Raw genomic sequence first — 26,365 nt, 5'->3', positions numbered from 1 at the left:
AGGAAGTTTGCCCCTGCTGAGACTCCATATGAGCTGCATCAGACCTGCCCCTAGCACAGACCCTCACACTCACCTGCTGTGAATTCTGGGTAAATCAGAGGGAGTAAGCACTCTAAAAAATAACATATACATATACAGCATATAGACATGTACACGGGCTGATGTACAGCATATAGACATGTACACGGGCTGATGTACAGCATATAGACATGTACACGGGCTGATGTACAGCATATAGACATGTACACGGGCTGATGTACAGCATATAGACATGTACACGGGCTTATACGTCGATTTAAATATCTGTTTGATATTTTATTTGTTCCTATCAGCCTCCCCAACACCTGAGTACCCTCAGTTGTTGCCTGAGCAGGTAAATAGAGCTGGTGAACCAATAAATGAGCAGCACTCAGATCAAAAACTTTATTTATCTCGTCAAAAACTTACAGGAAGTGATTATAAACATTAGCAAAATGTTGGAAATATTAAACAACGCCGACTTATAACTTCAGGGGCTGTTACCGTGGAAACCTGAGGAGCCGGTACGGACTTTGTTGGTCCAGACTGAGCGTGTGCAAAGGAACACCCCCTGCAGACCAGGAGGAGCGCTGATCTGAGTTCAGCTGTCATCTTTAAATCCAGCAACAAACAGAACAGTGACATCACCAGGAAGGAGGAGTCAGAGTGACAGGTTGTCGGTTTGAATCCCAGCAGCACAGAGACAAATATATATATATATATATATAAACACACATATATATGTGTGTGTGTGTTTGTATATATTCTTAAATATAAACTTTCAGACAGAAATGTGATATGAGATAGAAACAGGACATAACAATAGAAACTAAATATATAAACTCTGGAATCAAAGACGTCTGAACACCAGGAGGTTTTTGAAAGTTATTTAAAGACTGTTTCAGATGTCAACAACTTTACATCAAACTGACCAATCACAGCTGAGGAGGCGGAACATTCACAGGATGTCACTAGGTGATGTCAAACACTGAAAAAGAGTTCTTGACAGCAAGTGATCAAACTTCAAACAAAACAAAGGAGGAAAAACCTGAGAGAAACAGCTGACGTCACGCCTTTCTGTCGTTAAAAAATCATTCCAGAGGGTGGAGCCAGTCAACTGTTGCACACCTGTGTGGTGTTTATTCATGAGCCCTTACATCAAGAAAAACAAAAATGGAAAGGTTGATAAGATGGATGACCAACAGATGTCCTGATGGTTGCGTGATGATCGATCTGTCCAATAGCACCTGACTCCTTACAGTTTGTTCATGGTGGGTGGGCCGACACTACGAAGCGAGTTCAACAGACCCAGGGTCTCTTTTCCTGATCTGGCTTCACTTAACCTGACAAGGGAGATCACGCTGAGCGGTCACACGAAGCTGGTTATCAACTTGATAAGCCAACCCAGGGTTCCTCTGAGCGCGCTCAAATTAAAGGGCCGTTGTTTGGAACAAATGACCAATCTAAACACGGGCAAGTCTGCCGTCAGCTGATCGGCATATTTTACAAACGCAGACAGAGGGACAGCAGGTCAGAGAGAATGGTCAGAGACACAGACAGGTCAGACTGAGAGTGAGAGAGACAGATTAGTACATCAGAGACAGCCCTGACATACTTGCCTCTTGAAACTTGTCTCTCACTCTGACCTGTCGTACTGACCTGCTGGACGCTCCATCCCAGTAAGAAGTGAACCACCTTCATAGTACTGAAAACTCGGAGTTAACCCTGAAGTTACCTTGATAACCACAAATCCTGCTTCGTAGTGTACCCCCCTGATTCCTTCCTTTGTTTATGTTACTTCTTAATATAAAGCTTATCCACTTTTTCACCTGAACACATCATCACAGCCGATATTCCCTGCAGGTCTAAACAACTTCAATTCTCCAAAGAACTCACTTCCATTAAGCCCCGCCCCAAAAGAAACAGAGCCTGAAATTACTCTAAGGTGTTCTCAGTGTTTTTTGGTGCTGAACATCTGACACGATAGACACGAGACCTGCTCTCAGAATTTGAGGGACATCAGAAATTTTACTCTGATTGATGATTGGATGGAAAATGAAGCTCCTCCCACGTAACAAAGGGAGGGGCTGGTTGACTGTGAGGCTATAATCAGGCGTTTTCTGATTCATGAGTTTCAGGTTTGAGGGGTTGCATCCTCAGCGTGTGATTGGTTCCTGTCCTCAGCGTGTGATTGGTTCCTGTCCTCAGCATGTGATTGGCTCGTTATCTCAGCGTGTGATTGGTTCCTGTCCTCAGCGTGTGATTGGTTCCTGTCCTCAGCTTGTGATTGGTTCCTCTCCTCAGCGTGTGATTGGTTCCTGTCCTCAGCATGTGATTGGCTCGTTATCTCAGCATGTGATTGGTTCCTGTCCTCAGCTTGTGATTGGTTCCTGTCCTCAGCGTTTGATTGGTTCCTGTCCTCAGCATGTGATTGGCTCGTTATCTCAGCGTGTGATTGGTTCCTGTCCTCAGCTTGTGATTGGTTCATCTCCTCAGCATGTGATTGGTTCCTGTCCTCAGCGTGTGATTGGCTTGTTTCCTCAGCGTGTGATTGGTTCCTATCCTCAGCGTGTGATTGGCTTGTTTCCTCAGCGTGTGATTGGCTCGTTTCCTCTGCGTGTGATTGGTTCCTGTCCTCAGCGTGTGATTGGTTCCTGTCCTCAGCGTGTGATTGGCTCGTTTCCTCTGCGTGTGATTGGTTCCTATCCTCAACGTGTGATTGGTTCCTGTCCTCAGCGTGTGATTGGTTCCTATCCTCAGCGTGTGATTGGCTCGTTTCCTCAGAGGGTGAGTGGCTCGTTTCCTCTGCGTGTGATTGGTTCCTGTCGTCAGCGTGTGATTGGTTCCTATCCTCAGCGTGTAGTTGGCTCGTTTCCTCAGATGGTGAGCGGCTCGTTTCTTCGGCGTGTGATTGGCTGGTGTCCTCAGCGTGTTTAAACATCAGAATGGAGTTGTATATTTTTAGGGCGGGACCAAGTTTGATTGACATGATCCTGACGATGTCCCTTTGGGTGAGTAGGAGGAAGGCCCGCCCATCGATTTGCTAGAGGAAGGAGGCAGGAACCAATGAGATTACGGTTTAAAGTGATTAAAAAAATCTGCAGCAGCTGATTTGTCGTCTCACCTCATCTCTGAACTGTTTGGCCTGATCCTCACAGCCGGGAAGAGACTCAACGAAGTCTGATACCTGCAGAGGGACAGTCAGGTGAGAAAGAACAGAGAGATAGATGGATGAGAGAGAGAGAGACAGGGCAGAAACGGAGAGACATATCAGAAAGACAGCAGGTCAGAGAGAAAGAGAGAATGGTCAGAGACACAGACAGGTCAGAGCGAGAGTGAGAGAGACAGCCCTGACATACTTGCCTGTCACTCCCGCTCGGACCTGTCGTACTGACCTGCTGGACGCTCCACTGTTGGACGGTCTCAACGTGGACTCCGGCGACGCCCGGCAGCAGTTTGCGGTGTTGTTCCCAGCAGAGCGACAGGTCACGACCAGGCTGAGCCGACATGGCCGATAGGAAGACAGACTGGTGGAGAGCGGCCTGCAGACTGGACTCTGCTAGAGAGACAGACAGGTCAGAGACAGACGGGACTCTGATCAAACATCCCAACATAATTAGTCAGAGCTGAGGGGCTGATGCAAAGACAGGCTCAGGACCAGCATAGTTCAGTAAATAAGTGCAGACTCTGCAGGAGACCTCTGCACTGAACTGTCTCACCTCACTGAGCAGTGAGACAGATCTCTGTGATCAGGAGGAGCTGCAGTCATCTGACAACCAACACTGCAGTAACCATGGTGAGCTGTTACCATGGAAACAGCCACTTCATCTGTCGGTTGTTTCCATGGAAACACACTAAGCGGGGAAAGAGGGGTGTTTCCATGTAGGTGACCCTTCACATTATCATGACATCATCTTGACATCATCATGATGTCATTTAGATGCTGACTCCGTCTCTATGTTCTGACATGCAGTCCTCCCTCCTCCACTCCTGAAGGAGGCGCTGATGCAGATGAAACTGCAGAAGAAGAGCAACAGGTGGAGTCGCTCCCTGTTGGCTGTTATGAAGGTCTGAGTCTGTGGATCAGAACTGGAACATACCTGGACACAGGTGAATCTCCTCCTCTTCCTGTTTCACACGGAGGAATTTGGTTGGCCGAGACAGTCTGTGGGCAGAGCCAGAGGAGAGAAGAAGGTAAAATCATAATTAAACACAGGAAGTGAAGTGAGAACGTTTGAACTTTGACCCCTGCGGTCTGAAGCATACAGGGGCTGCTTGCCAAGTCTCTTATTTGATAGCTCCTCGCTCCTCGCTCCTTGCTTGAACTGGAAGTAGTTCCGGAGCCGCCATATTGAGGATCGTCTCAAAGCTCTTATCGCTGCTCGGAGGAGCGAGGAGCGAGGAGCGAGGAGCGAGGAGCGAGGAGCGATAAGCGAGGATACACGAGAGCAGCCTCCACGGAAGTCTTTTACTGGCCGACACGCCCCCTTATTACAGATCAGTTAGTGATTGGACGCTGCAGCAGATCGGACTGATGTGAAACTTCACAACATCACCGGAGTTTCATATCGCAGAGAGGAAGAAGCGGACCTTAAAACAGACTTTACAGGGCGCCTTGAAACCGACTATAAACAACGTCGGTATAATGAGTTGGTATCTGACGACCTGAGATCGTTTAGAACGAAATATTGATCATAACTTGTCGTAAAATAAATAAAATGCAGTGAATAACTGCAGATTTGATTTGTTTTCTGGGTCAACATCTGAGTAAAAATAAGTTGTCTAAAAATCAAAAGCAGCAAAAACAGATTAATTTCTATTAAATTTAATCTAAAGAAATACCTCTCGTCATGATCAGTTATTCCCCTGCTAACTTTTATTACAGATGAATGAATGATGAGTGAATACAGATCAGATGATCAGTGATCACACATGTAAATAATGAACAAATAATATAAAGACACAGTGCTGGTAAGAAATGTCCGTCTGGCTCTGCAGCAGGAACACAGACTGCAGCCTGTTCTTCATGTGCAGGTGTTTGTTACACAGGTAACAGGATACAGAGAGGAAACACTGTTACTGTGTGTTTTATTAGAATGAATACAGAGCACATGTGTGCAGACACAAACAGCTGTTAAAGCAGACTGACAGCTGATCCAGCGGTGATCAGCTGACGCGATCATCACAAACGGACGTCGCAGCACGTGACGCTTCATCGGAAAGGACGTCTCATGTCTCTTAAAAACATTCCCTGGTTCCTCTCTCCTCTCCTGGTTTCCTCTCTACTCAACTTGTTTCCTCGCGTCTCTCCACGCATCTCTGGTGGGAGGGACTAAGATGCAAGTGAAAGACGCAAGTGAAGGAAGCATGGATGCAATTTGACATGAGAAGCAGCAAAACTCAGTCGTGGTGAGCAGCCAGAAATCATGCTGGGTAATTCACCACATGTAGTCTGACCTCCTGACACAGCTGATTCTGCTGACAGGTAGTAACATGCTCCCACAACTTTATTTTAAAAAATTAATACAACACTGTGTGTGTGTGTGTGTGTGTGTGTGTTATATAATCCAGTTTATATAACCTCCACAGATTATCTGCTCTCTTCACACCCACACCCACTTCACATCATTCTGTCGTCTATTCTGAGCAGAGAGAGAGACAGGTCACTTTGAAGAAGATCATGTTTGATGCATGACAGTTCTCCTGTCGAGCCAATCAGAGAGCTCTGTCTTCTCTGCTTCTCACCCGTCTGCGTGACTGTCTCACTTGTCTGTCTTTAAGTCTGTCTGTCTCACCTGTCTGTCAGTCTTCTTCTCTTCCCCAGAGGCAGCAGAGGATCTCTTGGCTCCATCTTCACATGAACACTTCTGCTGTTCAACAGATAAACAGGTAGAGAGCGCCACAGACAGGTACACACAGACAGGTAAAGAGAGACATGCAGAGACAAACGAACAGGTACAGACAGAAAAGAAGGGACAGACAGGTACAGTAGGACACAAAAAAAAACGACGGGTCTATCAGCATTCAATTAGACTTTAAGTTGAAATAAAACAGCAGGTAGAAACCCATTACCTGTCTAACTGGTTACCGTGGTGATATAATGTGACAGGTACGAGGGTGACAACTTTCTCTCCTCCCAGACGATCAGGAAGCACCATCTCCTTACGCATGTTAATGTCCGAGTACGGACAGCCGAAGGCACTGCAAGAAGCAAAGCACAACTCAGCGGACTGAAACACGACTCAATGAAAACACGACTCAGTGAAAACACGACTCAATGAAAACACGACTCAATGAAAACAAGACTCAATGAAAACACGACTCAATGAAAACACGACTCAGTGCACTGAAACACGACTCAATGAAAACAAGACTCAGTGAAAACACGACTCAGCGGACTGAAACACGACTCAATGAAAACAAGACTCAGTGGACTGAAACATGACTCAGTGGACTGAAACGCGACTCAATGAAAACACGACTCAGTGGACTGAAACACGACTCAATGAAAACACGACTCAGTGGACTGAAACATGACTCAGTGGACTGAAACGCGACTCAATGAAAACACGACTCAGTGGACTGAAACACGACTCAATGAAAACACGACTCAGTGGACTGAAACATGACTCAGTGGACTGAAACGCGACTCAATGAAAACACGACTCAGTGGACTGAAACACGACTCAATGAAAACAAGACTCAGTGGACTGAAACATGACTCAGTGGACTGAAACGCGACTCAATGAAAACACGACTCAGTGGACTGAAACGCGACTCAATGAAAACACGACTCAGCGGACTGAAACACGACTCAGTGAAAACACGACTCAGTGGACTGAAACGTGACTCAGTGAAAACACGACTCAGTGGACTGAAACACGACTCAGTGGACTGAAACACGACTCAATGAAAACACGACTCAGCGGACTGAAACATGACTCAGTGGACTGAAACACGACTCAATGAAAACACGACTCAGTGGACTGAAACACGACTCAATGAAAACACGACTCAGTGGACTGAAACACGACTCAGCGGACTGAAACGCGACTCAATGAAAACACGACTCAGTGGACTGAAACACGACTCAATGAAAACACGACTCAGTGGACTGAAACGTGACTCAGTGAAAACACGACTCAGTGGACTGAAACGCGACTCAATGAAAACACGACTCAGTGGACTGAAACGCGACTCAATGAAAACACGACTCAGTGGACTGAAACGTGACTCAATGAAAACACGACTCAGTGGACTGAAACGCGACTCAATGAAAACACGACTCAGTGGACTGAAACGCGACTCAATGAAAACACGACTCAGTGGACTGAAACGTGACTCAATGAAAACACGACTCAGTGGACTGAAACGCGACTCAATGAAAACACGACTCAGTGGACTGAAACACGACTCAATGAAAACACGACTCAGTGAAAACACGACTCAATGAAAACACGACTCAGTGCACTGAAACACGACTCAATGAAAACAAGACTCAGTGAAAACACGACTCAGTGCACTGAAACACGACTCAATGAAAACAAGACTCAATGAAAACAAGACTCAGCGGACTGAAACACGACTCAATGAAAACAAGACTCAATGAAAACACGACTCAATGAAAACACGACTCAGCGGACTGAAACACGACTCAATGAAAACACGACTCAGTGGAATGAAACACGACTCAATGAAAACACGACTCAATGAAAACACGACTCAGTGAAAACACGACTCAATGAAAACACGACTCAATGAAAACACGACTCAATGAAAACACGACTCAATGAAAACACGACTCAGTGAAAACACGACTCAATGAAAACACGACTCAATGAAAACACGACTCAATGAAAACACAACTCAGCGGACTGAAACACGACTCAGTGAAAACACGACTCAATGAAAACACGACTCAGTGAAAACACGACTCAATGAAAACACGACTCAGTGAAAACACGACTCAATGAAAACACGACTCAGCGGACTGAAACACGACTCAATGAAAACACAACTCAATGAAAACACGACTCAATGAAAACACAACTCAGCGGACTGAAACACGACTCAATGAAAACACGACTCAATGAAAACAAGACTCAATGAAAACACGACTCAGTGGACTGAAACACGACTCAATGAAAACACGACTCAATGAAAACATGACTCAGTGAAAACACGACTCAGTGAAAACACGACTCAATGAAAACACGACTCAATGAAAACACGATTCAATGAAAACACGACTCAGTGGACTGAAACACGACTCAATGAAAACACGACTCAATGAAAACACGACTCAATGAAAACACGACTCAGTGAAAACACGACTCAATGAAAACACGACTCAATGAAAACAAGACTCAATGAAAACACGACTCAGCGGACTGAAACACGACTCAATGAAAACACGACTCAGTGGACTGAAACATGACTCAATGAAAACACGACTCAATGAAAACACGACTCAATGAAAACACGACTCAGTGAAAACACGACTCAATGAAAACACAACTCAATGAAAACACGACTCAATGAAAACACGACTCAGTGAAAACACGACTCAATGAAAACACGACTCAATGAAAACACGACTCAATGAAAACACGACTCAGCGGACTGAAACACGACTCAATGAAAACACAACTCAATGAAAACACGACTCAGTGAAAACACGACTCAATGAAAACACAACTCAGCGGACTGAAACACGACTCAATGAAAACACGACTCAATGAAAACAAGACTCAATGAAAACAAGACTCAATGAAAACACGACTCAGTGGACTGAAACACGACTCAATGAAAACACGACTCAATGAAAACACGATTCAGTGAAAACACGATTCAGTGAAAACACGACTCAATGAAAACACGACTCAATGAAAACACGATTCAATGAAAACACGATTCAATGAAAACACGACTCAGTGAAAACACGACTCAATGAAAACAAGACTCAGTGGACTGAAACACGACTCAGTGGACTGAAACACGACTCAATGAAAACACAACTCTGCGGACTGAAACACGACGCAATGAAAACACGACTCAATGAAAACATGACTCAGTGAAAACACGATTCAGTGAAAACACGATTCAATGAAAACACGACTCAATGAAAACACGACTCAATGAAAACAAGACTCAATGAAAACACGACTCAATGAAAACACGATTCAGTGAAAACACGATTCAGTGAAAACACGACTCAATGAAAACACGACTCAGCGGATTGAAACACGACTCAATGAAAACATGACTCAATGAAAACACGATTCAGTGAAAACACGATTCAGTGAAAACACGACTCAATGAAAACACAACTCAGCGGACTGAAACACGACTCAATGAAAACACGACTCAATGAAAACAAGACTCAATGAAAACAAGACTCAATGAAAACACGACTCAGTGGACTGAAACACGACTCAATGAAAACACGACTCAATGAAAACATGACTCAGTGAAAACACGATTCAGTGAAAACACGACTCAATGAAAACACGACTCAATGAAAACACGATTCAATGAAAACACGATTCAATGAAAACACGACTCAGTGAAAACACGACTCAATGAAAACAAGACTCAGTGGACTGAAACACGACTCAGTGGACTGAAACACGACTCAATGAAAACACGACTCAGCGGACTGAAACACGACTCAATGAAAACACGACTCAATGAAAACACGACTCAATGAAAACACGACTCAATGAAAACAAGACTCAATGAAAACAAGACTCAGTGGACTGAAACACGACTCAGTGGACTGAAACACGACTCAATGAAAACACAACTCTGCGGACTGAAACACGACGCAATGAAAACACGACTCAATGAAAACATGACTCAGTGAAAACACGATTCAGTGAAAACACGATTCAATGAAAACACGACTCAATGAAAACACGACTCAATGAAAACAAGACTCAATGAAAACACGACTCAATGAAAACACGACTCAGCGGATTGAAACACGACTCAATGAAAACATGACTCAGTGAAAACACGATTCAATGAAAACACGATTCAATGAAAACACGACTCAATGAAAACATGACTCAGTGAAAACACGATTCAATGAAAACACGACTCAATGAAAACATGACTCAGTGAAAACACGATTCAATGAAAACACGACTCAATGAAAACACGACTCAATGAAAACACGATTCAATGAAAACACGATTCAATGAAAACACGACTCAGCGGACTGAAACACGACTCAATGAAAACACGACTCAGCGGATTGAAACACGATTCAATGAAAACACGACTCAGCGGACTGAAACACGACTCAATGAAAACACGACTCAGCGGATTGAAACATGACTCAATGAAAACACGACTCAGCGGACTGAAACACGACTCAGCGGACTGAAACACGACTCAGCGGACTGAAACTTGACTCAATGAAAACACGACTCAGTGGACTGAAACGCGACTCAGTGAAAACACGACTCAGTGGACTGAAACGCGACTCAGTGAAAACACGACTCAGTGGACTGAAACACGACTCAATGAAAACACGACTCAGCGGATTGAAACATGACTCAATGAAAACACGACTCAGCGTACTGAAACACGAATCAATGAAAACACGCCTCGGTGGACTGAAACTTGACTCAATGAAAACACGACTCAGTGGACTGAAACACGACTCAGTGAAAACACGACTCAGTGGACTGAAACACGACTCAATGAAAACACAACTCAGCGGACTGAAACACGACTCAATGAAAACACGACTCAGTGGACTGAAACACGACTCAATGAAAACACGACTCAGTGGACTGAAACATGACTCAGTGGACTGAAACGCGACTCAATGAAAACACGACTCAGCGGACTGAAACACGACTCAGTGAAAACACGACTCAGTGGACTGAAACGTGACTCAGTGAAAACACGACTCAGTGGACTGAAACACGACTCAGTGGACTGAAACACGACTCAATGAAAACACGACTCAGCGGACTGAAACATGACTCAGTGGACTGAAACACGACTCAATGAAAACACGACTCAGCGGACTGAAACACGACTCAGTGGACTGAAACACGACTCAATGAAAACACGACTCAGTGGACTGAAACACGACTCAATGAAAACACGACTCAGTGGACTGAAACACGACTCAGCGGACTGAAACGCGACTCAATGAAAACACGACTCAGTGGACTGAAACACGACTCAATGAAAACACGACTCAGTGGACTGAAACGTGACTCAGTGAAAACACGACTCAGTGGACTGAAACGCGACTCAATGAAAACACGACTCAGTGGACTGAAACGCGACTCAATGAAAACACGACTCAGTGGACTGAAACGCGACTCAATGAAAACACGACTCAGTGGACTGAAACACGACTCAATGAAAACACGACTCAGTGGACTGAAACACGACTCAATGAAAACACGACTCAGTGGACTGAAACGTGACTCAGTGAAAACACGACTCAATGAAAACACGACTCAGTGGACTGAAACGTGACTCAGTGAAAACACGGCTCAGTGGACTGAAACGCGACTCAATGAAAACACGACTCAGTGGACTGAAACACGATTCAATGAAAACACGACTCAGTGGACTGAAACGTGACTCAGTGAAAACACGACTCAGTGGACTGAAACGTGACTCAATGAAAACACGACTCAATGAAAACGTGACTCAGTGGACTGAAACACAACTCAGCAGGTGTGTATCTACCTGTGGTGTCCGGTGTATTTAGCTCCTTTGATGTGTCCAACTCCTCTGCAGCCCGGAGTGGGACACACACCCTGAGAGGGGGAGGAGAGGGAGGAGGAACCTGTCTCACATAGACAAAACATACACACTGTCACACAGTGTCTTCATAAAATCTGTCTGTCTCAATAGTCTCTGTCTGACCTGTGTCTCTCTGACCCATCTCTCTGAACTGTCCCTCTCTCTCTTTCTCTGTCCCTCTAACCTGTCTGTCTGACCTGTCTTTCTCTGTCTCTGTCTCTCTGACCTGTCCCTCGCTCTCTAACTTGTCTGTCTGACCTGTGTCTCTCTGACCTGTCTCTTTCTCTCTCTGACCTGATATTCTCTTTCTCTGTCCCTCTGACCTGTCTGTCTGACCTGTCTCTCTCTTTCTCTGTCTCTCTGAACTGTCCCTCTCTCTCTAACCTGTCTGTCGGACCTGTCTCTCTCTTTCTCTGTCTCTCTGAACTGTCCCTCTCTCTCTAACCTGTCTGTCTGACCTGTCTCTCTCTTTCTCTCTCTCTCTGACCTATTATTCTCTTTCTCTGTCCCTCTAACCTGTCTGTCTGACCTGTGTCTCTCTGACCTGTCTCTCTCTCTCTCTGACTTGTTATTCTCTTACTCTGTCCCTCTAACCTGTCTGACTGACCTGTCTCTCTCTCTCTGAGCTGTCTCTCTGACCTGTTATTCTCTTTCTCTGTCTCTCTGACCTGTCTGTCTGACGTGTCTCTCTATTTCTCTGTCTCTCTCTAACCTGTCTGTCTGACCTGTCTCTCTCTTTCTCTGTCTCTTTGACCTGTCTGTCTTACCTGTCTCTCTCTTTCTCTGTCTCTCTCTAGCCTGTTTGACCTGTCTCTCTCTTTCTCTGTCTCTCTTTCTCTGTCTGTCTTACCTGTCTCTCTCTTTCTCTGTCTCTCTCTAGCCTGTTTGACCTGTCTCTCTCTTTCTCTGTCTCTCTGAGCTGTCTGTCTGACCTGTCTCTCTCTCTCTGATCTGTCTGTCTGACCTGGGGGTGGGTCCAGGGGGTGTCCTGTACGTTGACACCAGCCGACAGGATGAAGATCACTGAGGTCACTTTCACACCAGACGTCAAACTGCTGCGACCAGCCGTCATAATGCACCTGCAGGTTAGCACATCTGGTTACATCCTCACAGACCTCATGAAATCACAAAGAGCCACACACAGGTAGAAAGACAGGTGGACTGTACCTTCACCCTGTAGTCTTCTGCATCTGTTACCATGGCAACACGGACCAGCATGGGGTTCCTCCTGTCAACAGCTTCCAGTCTGTGGTTCACCTGGAAACCATGAGGGGCTCTCTGATTGGATAGGGGCACAAAGACACAATCGCCAGAGCTCACTGATTGGACCTGAGAGCTGTCAATCACTGTTTAAGGCTGACAGTAAGCTTTTACTCCTGCTCTTCCACCTTCTTTAACTCCACCTCTCCTCATTTACCTTTCTGCTTCCTTCTCTACTTCCTTGTTTCCTTCTTAATCTCCTTGTTTCCATCTCTACCTCCTTGTATACTTTTCTACTTCCTTGTTTCCTTCTCTACCTCCTTGTACCCTTCTCTTAAATACCCTTCCTTGTTTCCTTCTCTACTTCCTTGTATCCTTCTTTAACTCCTTATGTCCTTCTCTTCCTCCATGCTTCCTTCTCTTCCTCCTTGTTTCCTCACCAGTGTGAAGGCTGAACTGGGAGCAGCAGTGGAACCAGTTTCCTGCAGGTACTCATCCCACAGGAAGTTCTCTGGGTGGGGATGACCTGAAAAATAAAAAGGTACTCTGAGTAAATACTGCAGAGTAAGTACTTCAGGTTTTATTCTACAGAGTTAGTACAGATGTAGCACTTCAGGGTGAGTACTGTGTGTACTTGTGTAGTACCCTGTGGAGCAGTCAGAGGGCGTCCCTGTTCCTCACACCAACCCACAGGATGGATGTAGGGACTACTGCTGTCACACCTGAACACAATAACACTCATTAACTTCCTGTCTGATACAAACACGGAACACTGCTGGAGCTCTCCCTGCTGTTCAACATCCAAACAACACCTCTAACTGCAAATACTACACTGTCCTCTGGTAGTAACAGACTATGACCTTTGCCACTGCTACTAATACTGGAAGACTTCTACTACTACTGATACTACTACTACTACAAGTAGTACTAGTATTAGGTAGTTATAGTCTGTCTTTGCTCATCTGTCTGTTTCTGACCTGTCTCTCTTTCACCTGTCTGTCTCACCAGTAGTCATACGTGTCATCCCAGTTGTCAAAGTGAACCAGGAAGTGGTCATCTATGACATCAGCAACAGAGGCAACGCAGACGAGTCCAGGGTTCTTCCTGTCAACCGCCTCCAACTTCATCCCCACAATGAAGCCACAGCTCTGAGTGACAGACAGGCAGAGAAACAGACAGGTGGTGAGACTGAAGCCACAGCTCTGAGAGATAGACAGGCTGAGAAACAGACAGGTAGTGAGACTGAAGTCACAGCTCTGAGTGACTGAGACAGACAGGTGCATACTGAGTGCAGTGCGACAGGTGGACAGACAGACAGGTATATATACTGACTGCAGTGAGACATGTAAACAGACAGACAGGTGTATACTGACTGCAGTGAGACATGTAAACAGACAGAAAGGTGTTTACTGACTGCAGTGAGACATGTAAACAGACAGACAGGTGTATACTGACTGCAGTGAGACATGTAAGCAGACAGACAGGTGTATACTGACTGCAGTAAGATGTAAACAGACAGACAGGTGTTTACTGACTGCAGTGAGACATGTAAACAGACAGACAGGTGTTTACTGACTGCAGTGAGACATGTAAACAGACAGACAGGTGTATACTGACTGCAGTGAGACATGTAAACAGACAGACAGGTGCATACTGAGTGCAGTGCGACAGGTGGACAGACAGACAGGTATATATACTGACTGCAGTGAGACATGTAAACAGACAGACAGGTGTTTACTGACTGCAGTGAGACATGTAAACAGACAGACAGGTGTATACTGACTGCAGTGAGACATGTAAACAGACAGACAGGTGTATACTGACTGCAGTGAGACATGTAAACAGACAGACAGGTGTTTACTGACTGCAGTGAGACATGTAAACAGACAGACAGGTGTATACTGACTGCAGTGAGACGTAAACAGACAGACAGGTGTACACTGACTGCAGTGAGACATGTAAACAGACAGACAGGTGTTTACTGACTGCAGTGAGACATGTAAACAGACAGACAGGCGTATACTGACTGCAGTGAGACATGTAAACAGACAGACAGGTGTATACTGACTGCAGTGAGACATGTAAACAGACAGACAGGTGTTTACTGACTGCAGTGAGACATGTAAACAGACAGACAGGTGTATACTGACTGCAGTGCAACAGGTGAACAGGGTTGGAGGAGCAGCATGAGAGCTGGTGGACTGAAGGTAGAGTGGCCAGTCAAACTCTGTCTCACTGTGACCTGTAGAGACAGAGACAGGTAGTGTGATGACTCCTGTATGAGGAGTTACTTATGAGGGGGTGGGGCTACCTGTACTCACCTTTAGGTGGGTGGAGTTTGTGGTTGTGATCTTTACACCAGCCTGCTGGTCTGATGTGGGTGGAGTCAGCATTTACCCAGAAGTCATAGCACTCTGAGTACCCGTCGATATGGAGACGCAACCGACAGCCAATCACCTGACAGTGAGACAGGAGACTCACCTGAGTGACCACAGGCAGGTGTGTGTATGCTTGTTTGTGTGTGTGTGTGTGTGTGTGTGTGTGTGTGTGTGTTACCTCAGCGACGGTCAGCACACAGAACATGGAGGGGTGCAGCGGGTCAACTCCCTCCAGCTTCATCCCAACTTTAAAACCAGTTCTCTTACTGGGAAAGGACTGGGACTGACAGACAGGTCAGAGAGAGAGACAGGTTAGAGAGACAAGTCAGAGAGAGAGAGAGACATCCTGAGTATACATTTGTGTCTGCTCAATGTGAGGTTGTAACGGCCTATCAGATGTCAGGATATTCAGACCTCTGAATGATATGCTGTGTTTGAAATCGGATACTATATACTACATACTGTATACAACGTACTACATACGATATACTACAGTACATACTACATACTATATACTACAAGTCCTTTAAATCCACTCCTTTCTCCGTCACTACAGGTGTGCCCCAGGGCTCTGTCCTGGGGCCCCTCCTCTTCATCATCTACCTCCTTCCCCTCGGCAATATCTTCCGCAAATTTAATATTCAGTTCCATTGTTATGCAGATGACACCCAGCTCTACCTCACCACTTCACCCTCGTCAACTCTCTCGCCGACCTCCCTCACTGACTGCGTCTCTGAAATAAAAACCTGGTTCACCCTAAACTTTCTTAAATTAAACATTGACAAAAGCGAGGTTCTCCTCATTGGCACTAAATCCACTCTATCCAAAACCAACAGCTTCTCCCTCACTATTGATAACTCCTCTGTTTCACCCTCCACCCAGGTTAAGAGTCTGGGTGTCATCCTCGACAGCACACTATCCTTTCAATCCCACATCAATAACATTACCCGGTCTGCCTACTTCCACATACGAAACATCAATCGTCTCCGCGCCTCCCTCACCCCCCACACTGCCGCCATCCTTGACCACAGTCTCGTCACTTCCCGTCTGGATTACTGCAACTCCCTCCTCTTCGGCCTCCCTCACAAATCCATCCATAAACTTCAACTGGTCCAGAATTCAGCTGCCGTATCATTACTCGAACCCCCTCCATCCACCACATCACTCCTGTCCTCCAACAGCTCCACTGGCTCCCGGTTCAGTTCCGTATCCAATTCAAAGTCCTCCTGTTAACATTCAAGGCCATCCACAACCTCGCCCCCCCATATCTGTCCGACCTCCTCCATGTTCCCATTCCCTCCCGCTCCCTCAGATCCTCTTCCTCCTTACACATGTCTGTCCCCTCCGCCCGACTCACCACGATGGGGAGCAGAGCATTCAGCCGCTCTGCTCCCCGTCTCTGGAATTCATTACCACCCCAAATCAGAAACATCAATTCATTCCCCGATTTTAAATCAAAACTCAAAACACATCTGTTTAAATCTGCTTATTCCACATGACGCTAATTGCTTTGTCACTTTTGTTTTTCTTGTTTTGTTTGTTTTTTCTCTCTCTTTTAATGTGTATTTTGTGTATATATATATATATCTATGTACGGTGTCCTTGAGTGCCGAGAAAGGCGCCTTCAAATAAAATGTATTATTATTATTATTATTATTACTACAGTACATACTACATACTACATACTATATACTACATACTATATACTACAGCACATACTACATACTATATACTACAGTACATACTACATACTACATACTACAGTACATACTACATACTACATACTATATACTATATACTACAGCACATACTACATACTACATACTATATACTACAGTACATACTACATACTACATACTATATACTACAGCACATACTACATACTACATACTATATACTACAGTACATACTACATACTACATACTGCATACTATATACTACATGCTATATACTACAGCACATACTACATACTACATACTATATACTACATTTTGGCCAAATCATTACATACTGCTAATATAGTATGGCATTTCAACACAGCCATTGCTTTGATTCTGTGTGGGTGATGATGCTCCATGACATTACGAGGACAAACAACCAATTACAGTGTTGAAAAGACGGGAAGTGTCAATGAGATGCCAAAACCTGCAGACTGGCACCATAATCCTGTGCTCAGGTGTGTGTGTGTGTGTGTGTGTGTGTGTGTGTATGTGTGTGTGTGTGTTACCTGTGTGAACAGAGACAGAGGAGCAGCTTCAGCTTTCTGTTCGTTAAGGTACTGCTGCCAGGACCAGGACCGCCTCTTCACACTCACTGCACACAGGGGGGGGGGTAATGAAATGTCAGAGCCGCCCGTCTAACCTTCTTAAGGACCCATGAAAACTTCCTCAGTTACCCTGGTACCCTGGAATATATTTCAGGACTTTCTGTGTCTGAACTGTCCTTCACTGTGTCACTGAGGATTATTGAAGAACCTGGAAGGGTCTTAAAGAGTAATTGAGTAAAACCTGAGCTCTGAATCAGAACAGGCGTGCCTCTGTGTGTGTGTGTGCGTGTGTGTGTGTGTGTTACCTTGAGTGCTGCTGACTTTGTTCTTCATCTTCTTCTTTGGTTCTTTAGAAATGAAGGAGATAAAGTATGGCAGCCTGTAGGAGTCAAACACACATCCTCAGCAGGAGTCACAATCAAACATCACTAAACACGGTAAAAAGTGCATGGAGTTTGGTTCACTTCAGTTTGTCTGATTAAAATCATCAAATATGTTTATGTTCTTCAGCTCATTTTAATGTGAGGAAAAACAGCTAGGTAAGCTCATTTTAATGTTTGTAATAACAGCTAGGTTAGCTCATTTAATGTGAGTAATATTAGCTAGGTTAGCTCATTTTAATGTTTGTAATAACAGCTAGGTTAGCTCATTTTAATGTTTGTAATAACAGCTAGGTTAGCTCATTTTAATGTGAGTAAAAAAAGCTAGGTAAGCTCATTTTAATGTTTGTAATAACAGCTAGGTTAGCTCATTTTAATGTGAGTAAAAAAAGCTAGGTAAGCTCATTTTAATGTGAGAAATAACAGCTAGGTTAGCTCATTTTAATGTGAGTAAAAACAGCTAGGTAAGCTCATTTTAATGTTTGTAATAACAGCTAGGTTAGCTCATTTTAATGTGAGGAAAAACAGCTAGGTTAGCTCATTATAATGTGAGTAAAAACAGCTAGGTTAGCTCATTTTAATGTTTGTAATAACAGCTAGGTTAGCTCATTTAATGTGAGTAATATTAGCTAGGTTAGCTCATTTTAATGTTTGTAATAACAGCTAGGTTAGCTAATTTAATGTGAGTAATATTAGCTAGGTTAGCTCATTTTAATGTTTGTAATAACAGCTAGGTTAGCTCATTTTAATGTGAGTAAAAACAGCTAGGTAAGCTCAATTTAATGTTTGTAATAACAGCTAGGTTAGCTCATTTTAATGTGAGGAAAAACAGCTAGGTTAGCTCATTTAATGTGAGTAATATTAGCTAGGTTAGCTCATTTTAATGTTTGTAATAACAGCTAGGTTAGCTCATTTAATGTGAGTAATATTAGCTAGGTTAGCTCATTTTAATGTTTGTAATAACAGCTACGTTAGCTCATTTAATGTGAGTAATATTAGCTAGGTTAGCTCATTTTAATGTGAGTAAAAACAGCTAGGTAAGCTCATTTTAATGTTTGTAATAACAGCTAGGTTAGCTCATTTAATGTGAGTAATATTAGCTAGGTTAGCTCATTTTAATGTGAGTAAAAACAGCTAGGTAAGCTCATTTTAATGTTTGTAATAATAGCTAGGTTAGCTCATTTTAATGTGAGGAAAAACAGCTAGGTTAGCTCATTTTAATGTGAGGAAAAACAGCTAGTTAGCTCATTATAATGTGAGTAAAAACAGCTAGGTTAGCTCATTTTAATGTGAGGAAAAACAGCTAGGTTAGCTCATTTTAATGTTTGTAATAACAGCTAGGTTAGCTCATTTTAATGTGAGTTATAACAGCTAGGTTAGCTCATTTTAATGTTAGTAATAACAGCTAGGTTAGCTCACTTTAATGTTTGTAATAACAGCTAGGTTAGCTCATTTTAATGTGAGGAAAAACAGCTAGGTTAGCTCATTTTAATGTGAGTAATGACAGCTAGGTTAGCTCATTTTAATGTGAGTTATAACAGCTAGGTTAGCTCATTTTAATGTAAGTAATAACAGCTAGGTTAGCTCATTTTAATGTGAGTTATAACAGCTAGGTTAGCTCATTTTAATGTTAGTAATAACAGCTAGGTTAGCTCATTTTAATGTTTGTAATAACAGCTAGGTTAGCTCATTTTAATGTGAGGAAAAACAGCTAGGTTAGCTCATTTTAATGTGAGTAATGACAGCTAGGTTAGCTCATTTTAATGTAAGTAATAACAGCTAGGTTGGCTCATTTTAATGTGAGTAAAAACAGCTAGGTAAGCTCATTTTAATGTTTGTAATAACAGCTAGGTTAGCTCATTTAATGTGAGTAATATTAGCTAGGTTAGCTCATTTTAATGTTTGTAATAACAGCTAGGTTAGCTCATTTAATGTGAGTAATATTAGCTAGGTTAGCTCATTTTAATGTTTGTAATAACAGCTAGGTAAGCTCATTTTAATGTTTGTAATAACAGCTAGGTTAGCTCATTTTAATGTGAGTAAAAACAGCTAGGTAAGCTCATTTTAATGTTTGTAATAACAGCTAGGTTAGCTCATTTAATGTGAGTAATATTAGCTAGGTTAGCTCATTTTAATGTGAGTAAAAACAGCTAGGTAAGCTCATTTTAATGTTTGTAATAACAGCTAGGTTAGCTCATTTTAATGTGAGTAAAAAAGCTAGGTTAGCTCATTTTAATGTAAGTAAAAAAGCTAGGTTAGCTCATTTTAATGTAAGTAAAAACAGCTAGGTTAGCTCATTTTAATGTAAGAAATAACAGCTAGGTTAGCTCATTTTAATGTGAGTAAAAAAGCTAGGTTAGCTCATTTTAATGTGAGTTATAACAGCTAGGTTAGCTCATTTTAATTTGAAAAATAACAGTTAGGTTAGCTAATTTTAATGTAAGTAAAAACAGCTAGGTTAGCTCATTTTAATGCGAGAAATAACAGCTAGGTTAACTCATTTTAATGTTTGTAATAACAGCTAGGTTAACTCATTTTAATGTGAGTAATATTAGCTAGGTTAGCTCATTTTAATGTGAGAAATAACAGCTAGGTTAACTCATTTTAATGTGAGTAAAAACAGCTATGTTAGCTCATTTTAATGTGAGTTATAACAGCTAGGTTAGCTCATTTTAATGTGAGTTATAACAGCTAGGTTAGCTCATTTTAGTGTTTGTAAAAACAGCTAGGTTAGCTCATTTAATGTGAGTAATATTGGCTAGGTTAGCTCATTTACTGTGAGTAATATTAGCTAGGTTAGCTCATTTTAATGTAAGTAAAAATAGCTAGCTTGGCTCATTTTAATGTAAGTAATAACAGCTAGGTTAGCTCATTTTAATGTGAGTTATAACAGCTAGCTTAGCTCATTTTAATGTAAGTAATAACAGCTAGCTTAGCTCATTTTAATGTGAGTAAAAACAGCTAGGTTAGCTCATTTTAATGTGAGGAAAAACAGATAGGTTAGCTCATTTTAATGTTTGTAATAACAGCTAGGTTAGCTCATTTTGATGTGAGGAAAAACAGCTAGGTTAGCTCATTTTAATGTTTGTAATAACAGCTAGGTTAGCTCATTTTAATGTGAGGAAAAACAGATAGGTTAGCTCATTTTAATGTTTGTAATAAAAGCTAGGTAAGCTCATTTTAATGTTTGTAATAACAGCTAGGTTAGCTCATTTTAATGTAAGAAATAACAGCTAGGTTAGCTCATTTTAATGTGAGTAAAAAAGCTAGGTTAGCTCATTTTAATGTAAGTAAAAAAGCTAGGTTAGCTCATTTTAATGTAAGTAAAAACAGCTAGGTTAGCTCATTTTAATGTAAGAAATAACAGCTACGTTAGCTCATTTTAATGTGAGTAAAAAAGCTAGGTTAGCTAATTTTAATGTGAGTTATAACAGCTAGGTTAGCTCATTTTAATTTGAAAAATAACAGTTAGGTTAGCTAATTTTAATGTAAGTAAAAACAGCTAGGTTAGCTCATTTTAATTTGAAAAATAACAGTTAGGTTAGCTAATTTTAATGTAAGTAAAAACAGCTAGGTTAGCTCATTTTAATGTAAGAAATAACAGCTACGTTAGCTCATTTTAATGCGAGTAAAAAAGCTAGGTTAACTCATTTTAATGTTTGTAATAACAGCTAGGTTAACTCATTTTAATGTGAGTAATATTAGCTAGGTTAGCTCATTTTAATGTGAGAAATAACAGCTAGGTTAACTCATTTTAATGTAAGTAAAAACAGCTAGGTAAGCTCATTTTAATGTGAGAAATAACAGCTAGGTTAACTCATTTTAATGTTTGTAATAACAGCTAGGTTAACTCATTTTAATGCTTGTAATAACAGCTAGGTTAGCTCATTTTAATGTTTGTAATAACAGCTAGGTTAACTCATTTTAATGCTTGTAAAAACAGCTAGGTTAGCTCATTTTAATGTGAGAAATAACAGCTAGGTTAACTCATTTTAATGCTTGTAAAAACAGCTAGGTTAGCTCATTTTAATGTGAGTAATAACAACTAGGTTAGCTCATTTTAATGTGAGAAATAACAGCTAGGTTAGCTCATTTTAATGTGAGAAATAACAGCTAGGTTAACTCATTTTAATGTTTGTAATAACAGCTAGGTTAACTCATTTTAATGTTTGTAATAACAGCTAGGTTAACTCATTTTAATGTTTGTAATATTAGCTAGGTTAGCTCATTTTAATGTGAGAAATAACAGCTAGGTTAGCTCATTTTAATGTAAGTAAAAACAGCTAGGTTAGCTCATTTTAATGTAAGTAATAACAGCTAGGTTAGCTCATTTTAATGTGAGAAATAACAGCTAGGTTAACTCATTTTAATGTAAGTAAAAACAGCTAGGTTAGCTCATTTTAATGTAAGTAATAACAGCTAGGTTAGTTCATTTTAATGTGAGAAATAACAGCTAGGTTAGCTCATTTTAATGTTTGTAATATTAGCTAGGTTAGCTCATTTTAATGTGAGAAATAACAGCTAGGTTAGCTCATTTTAATGTAAGTAAAAACAGCTAGGTTAGCTCATTTTAATGTAAGTAATAACAGCTAGGTTAGCTCATTTTAATGTGAGAAATAACAGCTAGGTTAGCTCATTTTAATGTAAGTAATAACAGCTAGGTTAGCTCATTTTAATGTGAGAAATAACAGCTAGGTTAACTCATTTTAATGTAAGTAATAACAGCTAGGTTAGCTCATTTTAATGTAATTAAAAACAGCTACGTTAGCTCATTTTAATGTGAGAAATAACAGCTAGGTTAGCTCATTTTAATGTAAGTAAAAACAGCTAGGTTAGCTCATTTTAATGTAAGTAATAACAGCTAGGTTAGCTCATTTTAATGTGAGAAATAACAGCTAGGTTAGCTCATTTTAATGTAAGTAAAAACAGCTAGGTTAGCTCATTTTAATGTAATTAAAAACAGCTACGTTAGCTCATTTTAATGTGAGAAATAACAGCTAGGTTAGCTCATTTTAATGTAAGTAAAAACAGCTAGGTTAGCTCATTTTAATGTAAGTAATAACAGCTAGGTTAGCTCATTTTAATGTGAGAAATAACAGCTAGGTTAGCTCATTTTAATGTAAGTAATAACAGCTAGGTTAGCTCATTTTAATGTAAGTAATAACAGCTAGGTTAACTCATTTTAATGTAAGTAATATTAGCTAGGTTAGCTCATTTTAATGTAATTAAAAACAGCTAGGTTAGCTAATTTTAATGTGAGTAATATTAGCTAGGTTAGCTTATTTTAATGTGAGTAATATTAGCTAGGTTAGCTTATTTTAAAAAGGCTTAGAGTTAACTGTTGCTATGGACGTAGCTCTCACTGTGAGTGTAAAAGACTATTTTTAAACAGAAATATAATCATTTTAAAGTTAAATAAGTTATCTCCAAATCGATATTTGTTGTCAGGGTGGGAGAAGACCCCTCCACTTCGCGTCAGGGTCCTGCTCACCCTGCCGGGGTTCCATTCCACGATAACAACCTGCTCACTATACATCATCCCTTACTTATACACTCATTATGACACAGAGCAGGTCAAAGGTCAAGTCTCTCAAACTAAATATATTAATAGTAATTAGAGACGCCAGACCTGACATGTAGCGTGTCATGAATCTATGGCTGTGTCCATATCAATCACTACCCACTATATCGTGCACTATATAGGGCAGGGGTTCCCAACTGGGCCGTAGGTCGTTTAGTACCGGGCCTTGAAACCTAACAGATGACATTCCAAACATACGTGGAGTCAGAACCATCCCAGGGGCTGTGTGAAGTGTGCAACCGCACAGGGCCTCGCGCCTCTACAGACACTTCAAAAGTCGCCCAATTCGTGTGGAAAAAGCACCGACCTGGCAACCCTGGCTTTGCATCACATGAAACTTTGATCATGAAGCCTGATGCCCCTCTAAAGCTCTGTGTTTATCAGTGAAATATATGAACTACACAGCATATGGACATATGACAGCCTGTGGAGACGGAGTTTATACTTTAACTGTGCGCAGAAATACGGACGGATTCAGGTATGAGCATCAAAACACACACAGGTCTGCGTCATATCTGCTCCTCTCCTAACATCCTCCCCCGCTTATGATAACTCTGATAAACTACGTGTGGATCACCTCCGGCTCATCTCAGTCACAGCGTGTGAAGACGTATTTTATGCTTTAAAGGGTTTTCATGGAAATACGGGACCGATCGCGACCCTAATGAGTCAGGGGCAGAGCCTGAGAAACACACACAGATCAGTCAGTGCGCTGCATGATTATAAACTGCTCACTGCTGGATCACATTATACATTCAGATAAACTGCTAGGATCACACTATGGATCATCTGCCATTGACCCGCGCCATCCCTCTCGTCGGCTCGTCCCCCTGGTCCATTTTTAATATTGTTGCTGCTGTCTGGTCCGTTTAGTGAAAAAGGTTGTGAACCCCTCATATAGGATATTTGCAATTTTGTAGTGCTGTCCAAATTCTGAGTGAGAGTATGTTATACCCTATATAGTGGACTTATTGTATCCCACAATGCAATGTGAAAAGTAGTGTACAACCAATGGTCAATAACCAAGCAATATGCACCATAATGCATTGCGGCGCAAGAGGAGACGAGAGGAGTACGACCAGCGTGATCAGACGTACAATGTAAGTAATTTTCCTGTTTTCTAAGTAGCGACAACGATGTGGCCAAATTGATTCTGTTCTTCAGCAGGAAAAGCTTTGCTGCAGCAGCTAGAGGAGACGTGTCAGATTCTTCTGAATGGGTTTTTCATTGTGACTTGTCATTTTATCATAGCTACAATTTACTTGAAAAAAATGGCATCTATTTTCTTAAGTAATGAAATTGATAAATATGTGTCTTGTTTTTAATAAATTCGTTAGTTGTTCTTACATTTTGAAGAGTTGTGTTGAAGAGATATAAATAAATCTAACAATACAGTATTTCATATTTATGGTATATTGTTTTATTTTGTGGAAATACATTCAGTATATTAATTATTACTGAAATTCACATTAATTTATTATTGATCCCAACTGGCGTTGAACAGCCCGTTTTATGTGTGCAACAACAATGACGTCATCAGTGGTGTCTGGCGAGACGGCAAGTAGTCTCAGAAATTAGATTTTTTATTGTGCCGAGTTCACTATATAGTCCACTACAATCAATTCACTATATAGGGAGTAGGGAGTAGTGAATAAGTATGTGATTTTAGACACGGTTTATGACATTATAATCATACAGTTACCATGGTTACCGTGAGTCGTGTGTGACGTTAACAATGACAATAATTGATGAATTCACATGTTCATCACTTTAATGTTTCATCCCTTTATATTCTGCTGGATTCATGTGTTTTTAATAATATGATGAATGTTTACAGTAACCACATCATGCTTTTTGTACTGAAGTACAAGTACACCATATGATGCTATGGAAGTACTTTAAAAAAAGTACACTTCAACAAGTACTGACTTTCCACCACACCTGGATTCAGATGAACAGTAACTAAAAAATGATTGATTGATTGATTGGTTGGTCGGTTGGTTGATGTATAAAGTTTTTTTGACGTAATATTACAAACCGGAAGAAGAAGCAGGAAACTGTTTCTAAGGCTGGATTATTTGGGTCATATTCCAAACTCTTATTGTGAAGGTCTGACCGGAAGTTTGGGAGCTGACAGGTTGAATCAGGAAACAACAAACAGCAGATTCCCGGCGGTGATCCGCGGCTCTCTCCGCAGGTTTCCGAGCTCCTATGAGCGTCCTCACCAGCAGCAGAGAGCCGCTGAGAGGCACCGGATGACCGGACAGAGAGAGAGCCGAGGAGCCGGTGCCGGAACCGAGCATTTAAACTGCACTTACCGTCTCTGACGATCCGACTCACTCTGCTGACAACTCCACAACACGGAAATAACGAAGCACGGAGCGCACTGCGCATGCTCCAGGGAGAGAGCGCGAGAGGGAGGGAGAAAGAGAGAGACTGAGAGAGAGACCATTTGCACTGCTCATTTCTATAGATAAACTGTACAAAGAACACATATCTGTATTCATCTATAAAAGTTGTGGAGTGTTTACACAGTGGTCTCTTATTTGTATTTATCTTAACTGCTGTTTTATAAATTATAGTTACGTATCTGTTTACATTTTTAAGAGCATATTCAGCATTTTCAGTTTGTGTTTTACGTTAAACACCACATACTGTTTATATTTAAGTGATTACAATGCTGAACTCTTAAACAGCCGTGTTTACACATTTTTATCTTCTTTTATTGAACTTAATTTGTGTTTTTATTTCACACTTGCCTTGG

General features: G+C 41.7%; 1 protein-coding gene across 1 annotated transcript; it reads right to left on the bottom strand.

Moving 5' to 3' along the window:
- Positions 1-409: 409 nt before the first annotated feature.
- On the bottom strand, positions 410-25,960 carry LOC138595744 (lethal(3)malignant brain tumor-like protein 4). Its single transcript, XM_069667146.1, has 18 exons — positions 25,920-25,960; positions 17,946-18,019; positions 17,602-17,687; positions 15,553-15,657; positions 15,318-15,453; positions 15,147-15,238; positions 14,002-14,144; positions 13,642-13,718; positions 13,437-13,522; positions 12,964-13,074; positions 12,761-12,875; positions 11,740-11,839; positions 6,091-6,219; positions 5,814-5,888; positions 4,119-4,183; positions 3,414-3,574; positions 3,143-3,205; positions 410-3,061 (listed from the first exon to the last, which is right to left on the bottom strand). The coding sequence occupies exons 2-18, from the start codon at positions 17,971-17,973 to the stop codon at positions 2,153-2,155; spliced, it is 2,481 nt and encodes an 826-aa protein (XP_069523247.1). The 5' UTR covers positions 17,974-18,019; positions 25,920-25,960; the 3' UTR covers positions 410-2,152.
- Positions 25,961-26,365: the final 405 nt, after the last annotated feature.

The sequence above is a fragment of the Semicossyphus pulcher genome, unplaced genomic scaffold, assembly GCF_022749685.1.
Source record: "Semicossyphus pulcher isolate SPU_LCO1_2020_fin unplaced genomic scaffold, fSemPul1.0.p SCAF_18, whole genome shotgun sequence".
NCBI lineage: Eukaryota > Metazoa > Chordata > Actinopteri > Labriformes > Labridae > Semicossyphus > Semicossyphus pulcher.
The sequence above is the reverse complement of the archived record's forward strand: the minus strand, read 5'-3'. Positions and strand labels throughout refer to the sequence as shown.

What these genes read in the sequence shown, in the direction of transcription:
- LOC138595744 (XM_069667146.1), bottom strand. Translation starts at nt 17,973, where the DNA reads ATGAAGAACAAAGTCAGCAGCACTCAAG. An exon ending in CTCTGTCTCTGTTCACACAG is followed by an intron (nt 15,658 to 17,601) that starts GTAACACACACA and finishes CCTGTCTGTCAG; the next exon opens with TCCCAGTCCTTTCCCAGTAA. An exon ending in CACGGTAACCAGTTAGACAG is followed by an intron (nt 5,889 to 6,090) that starts GTAATGGGTTTC and finishes TCTGTTGAACAG; the next exon opens with CAGAAGTGTTCATGTGAAGA.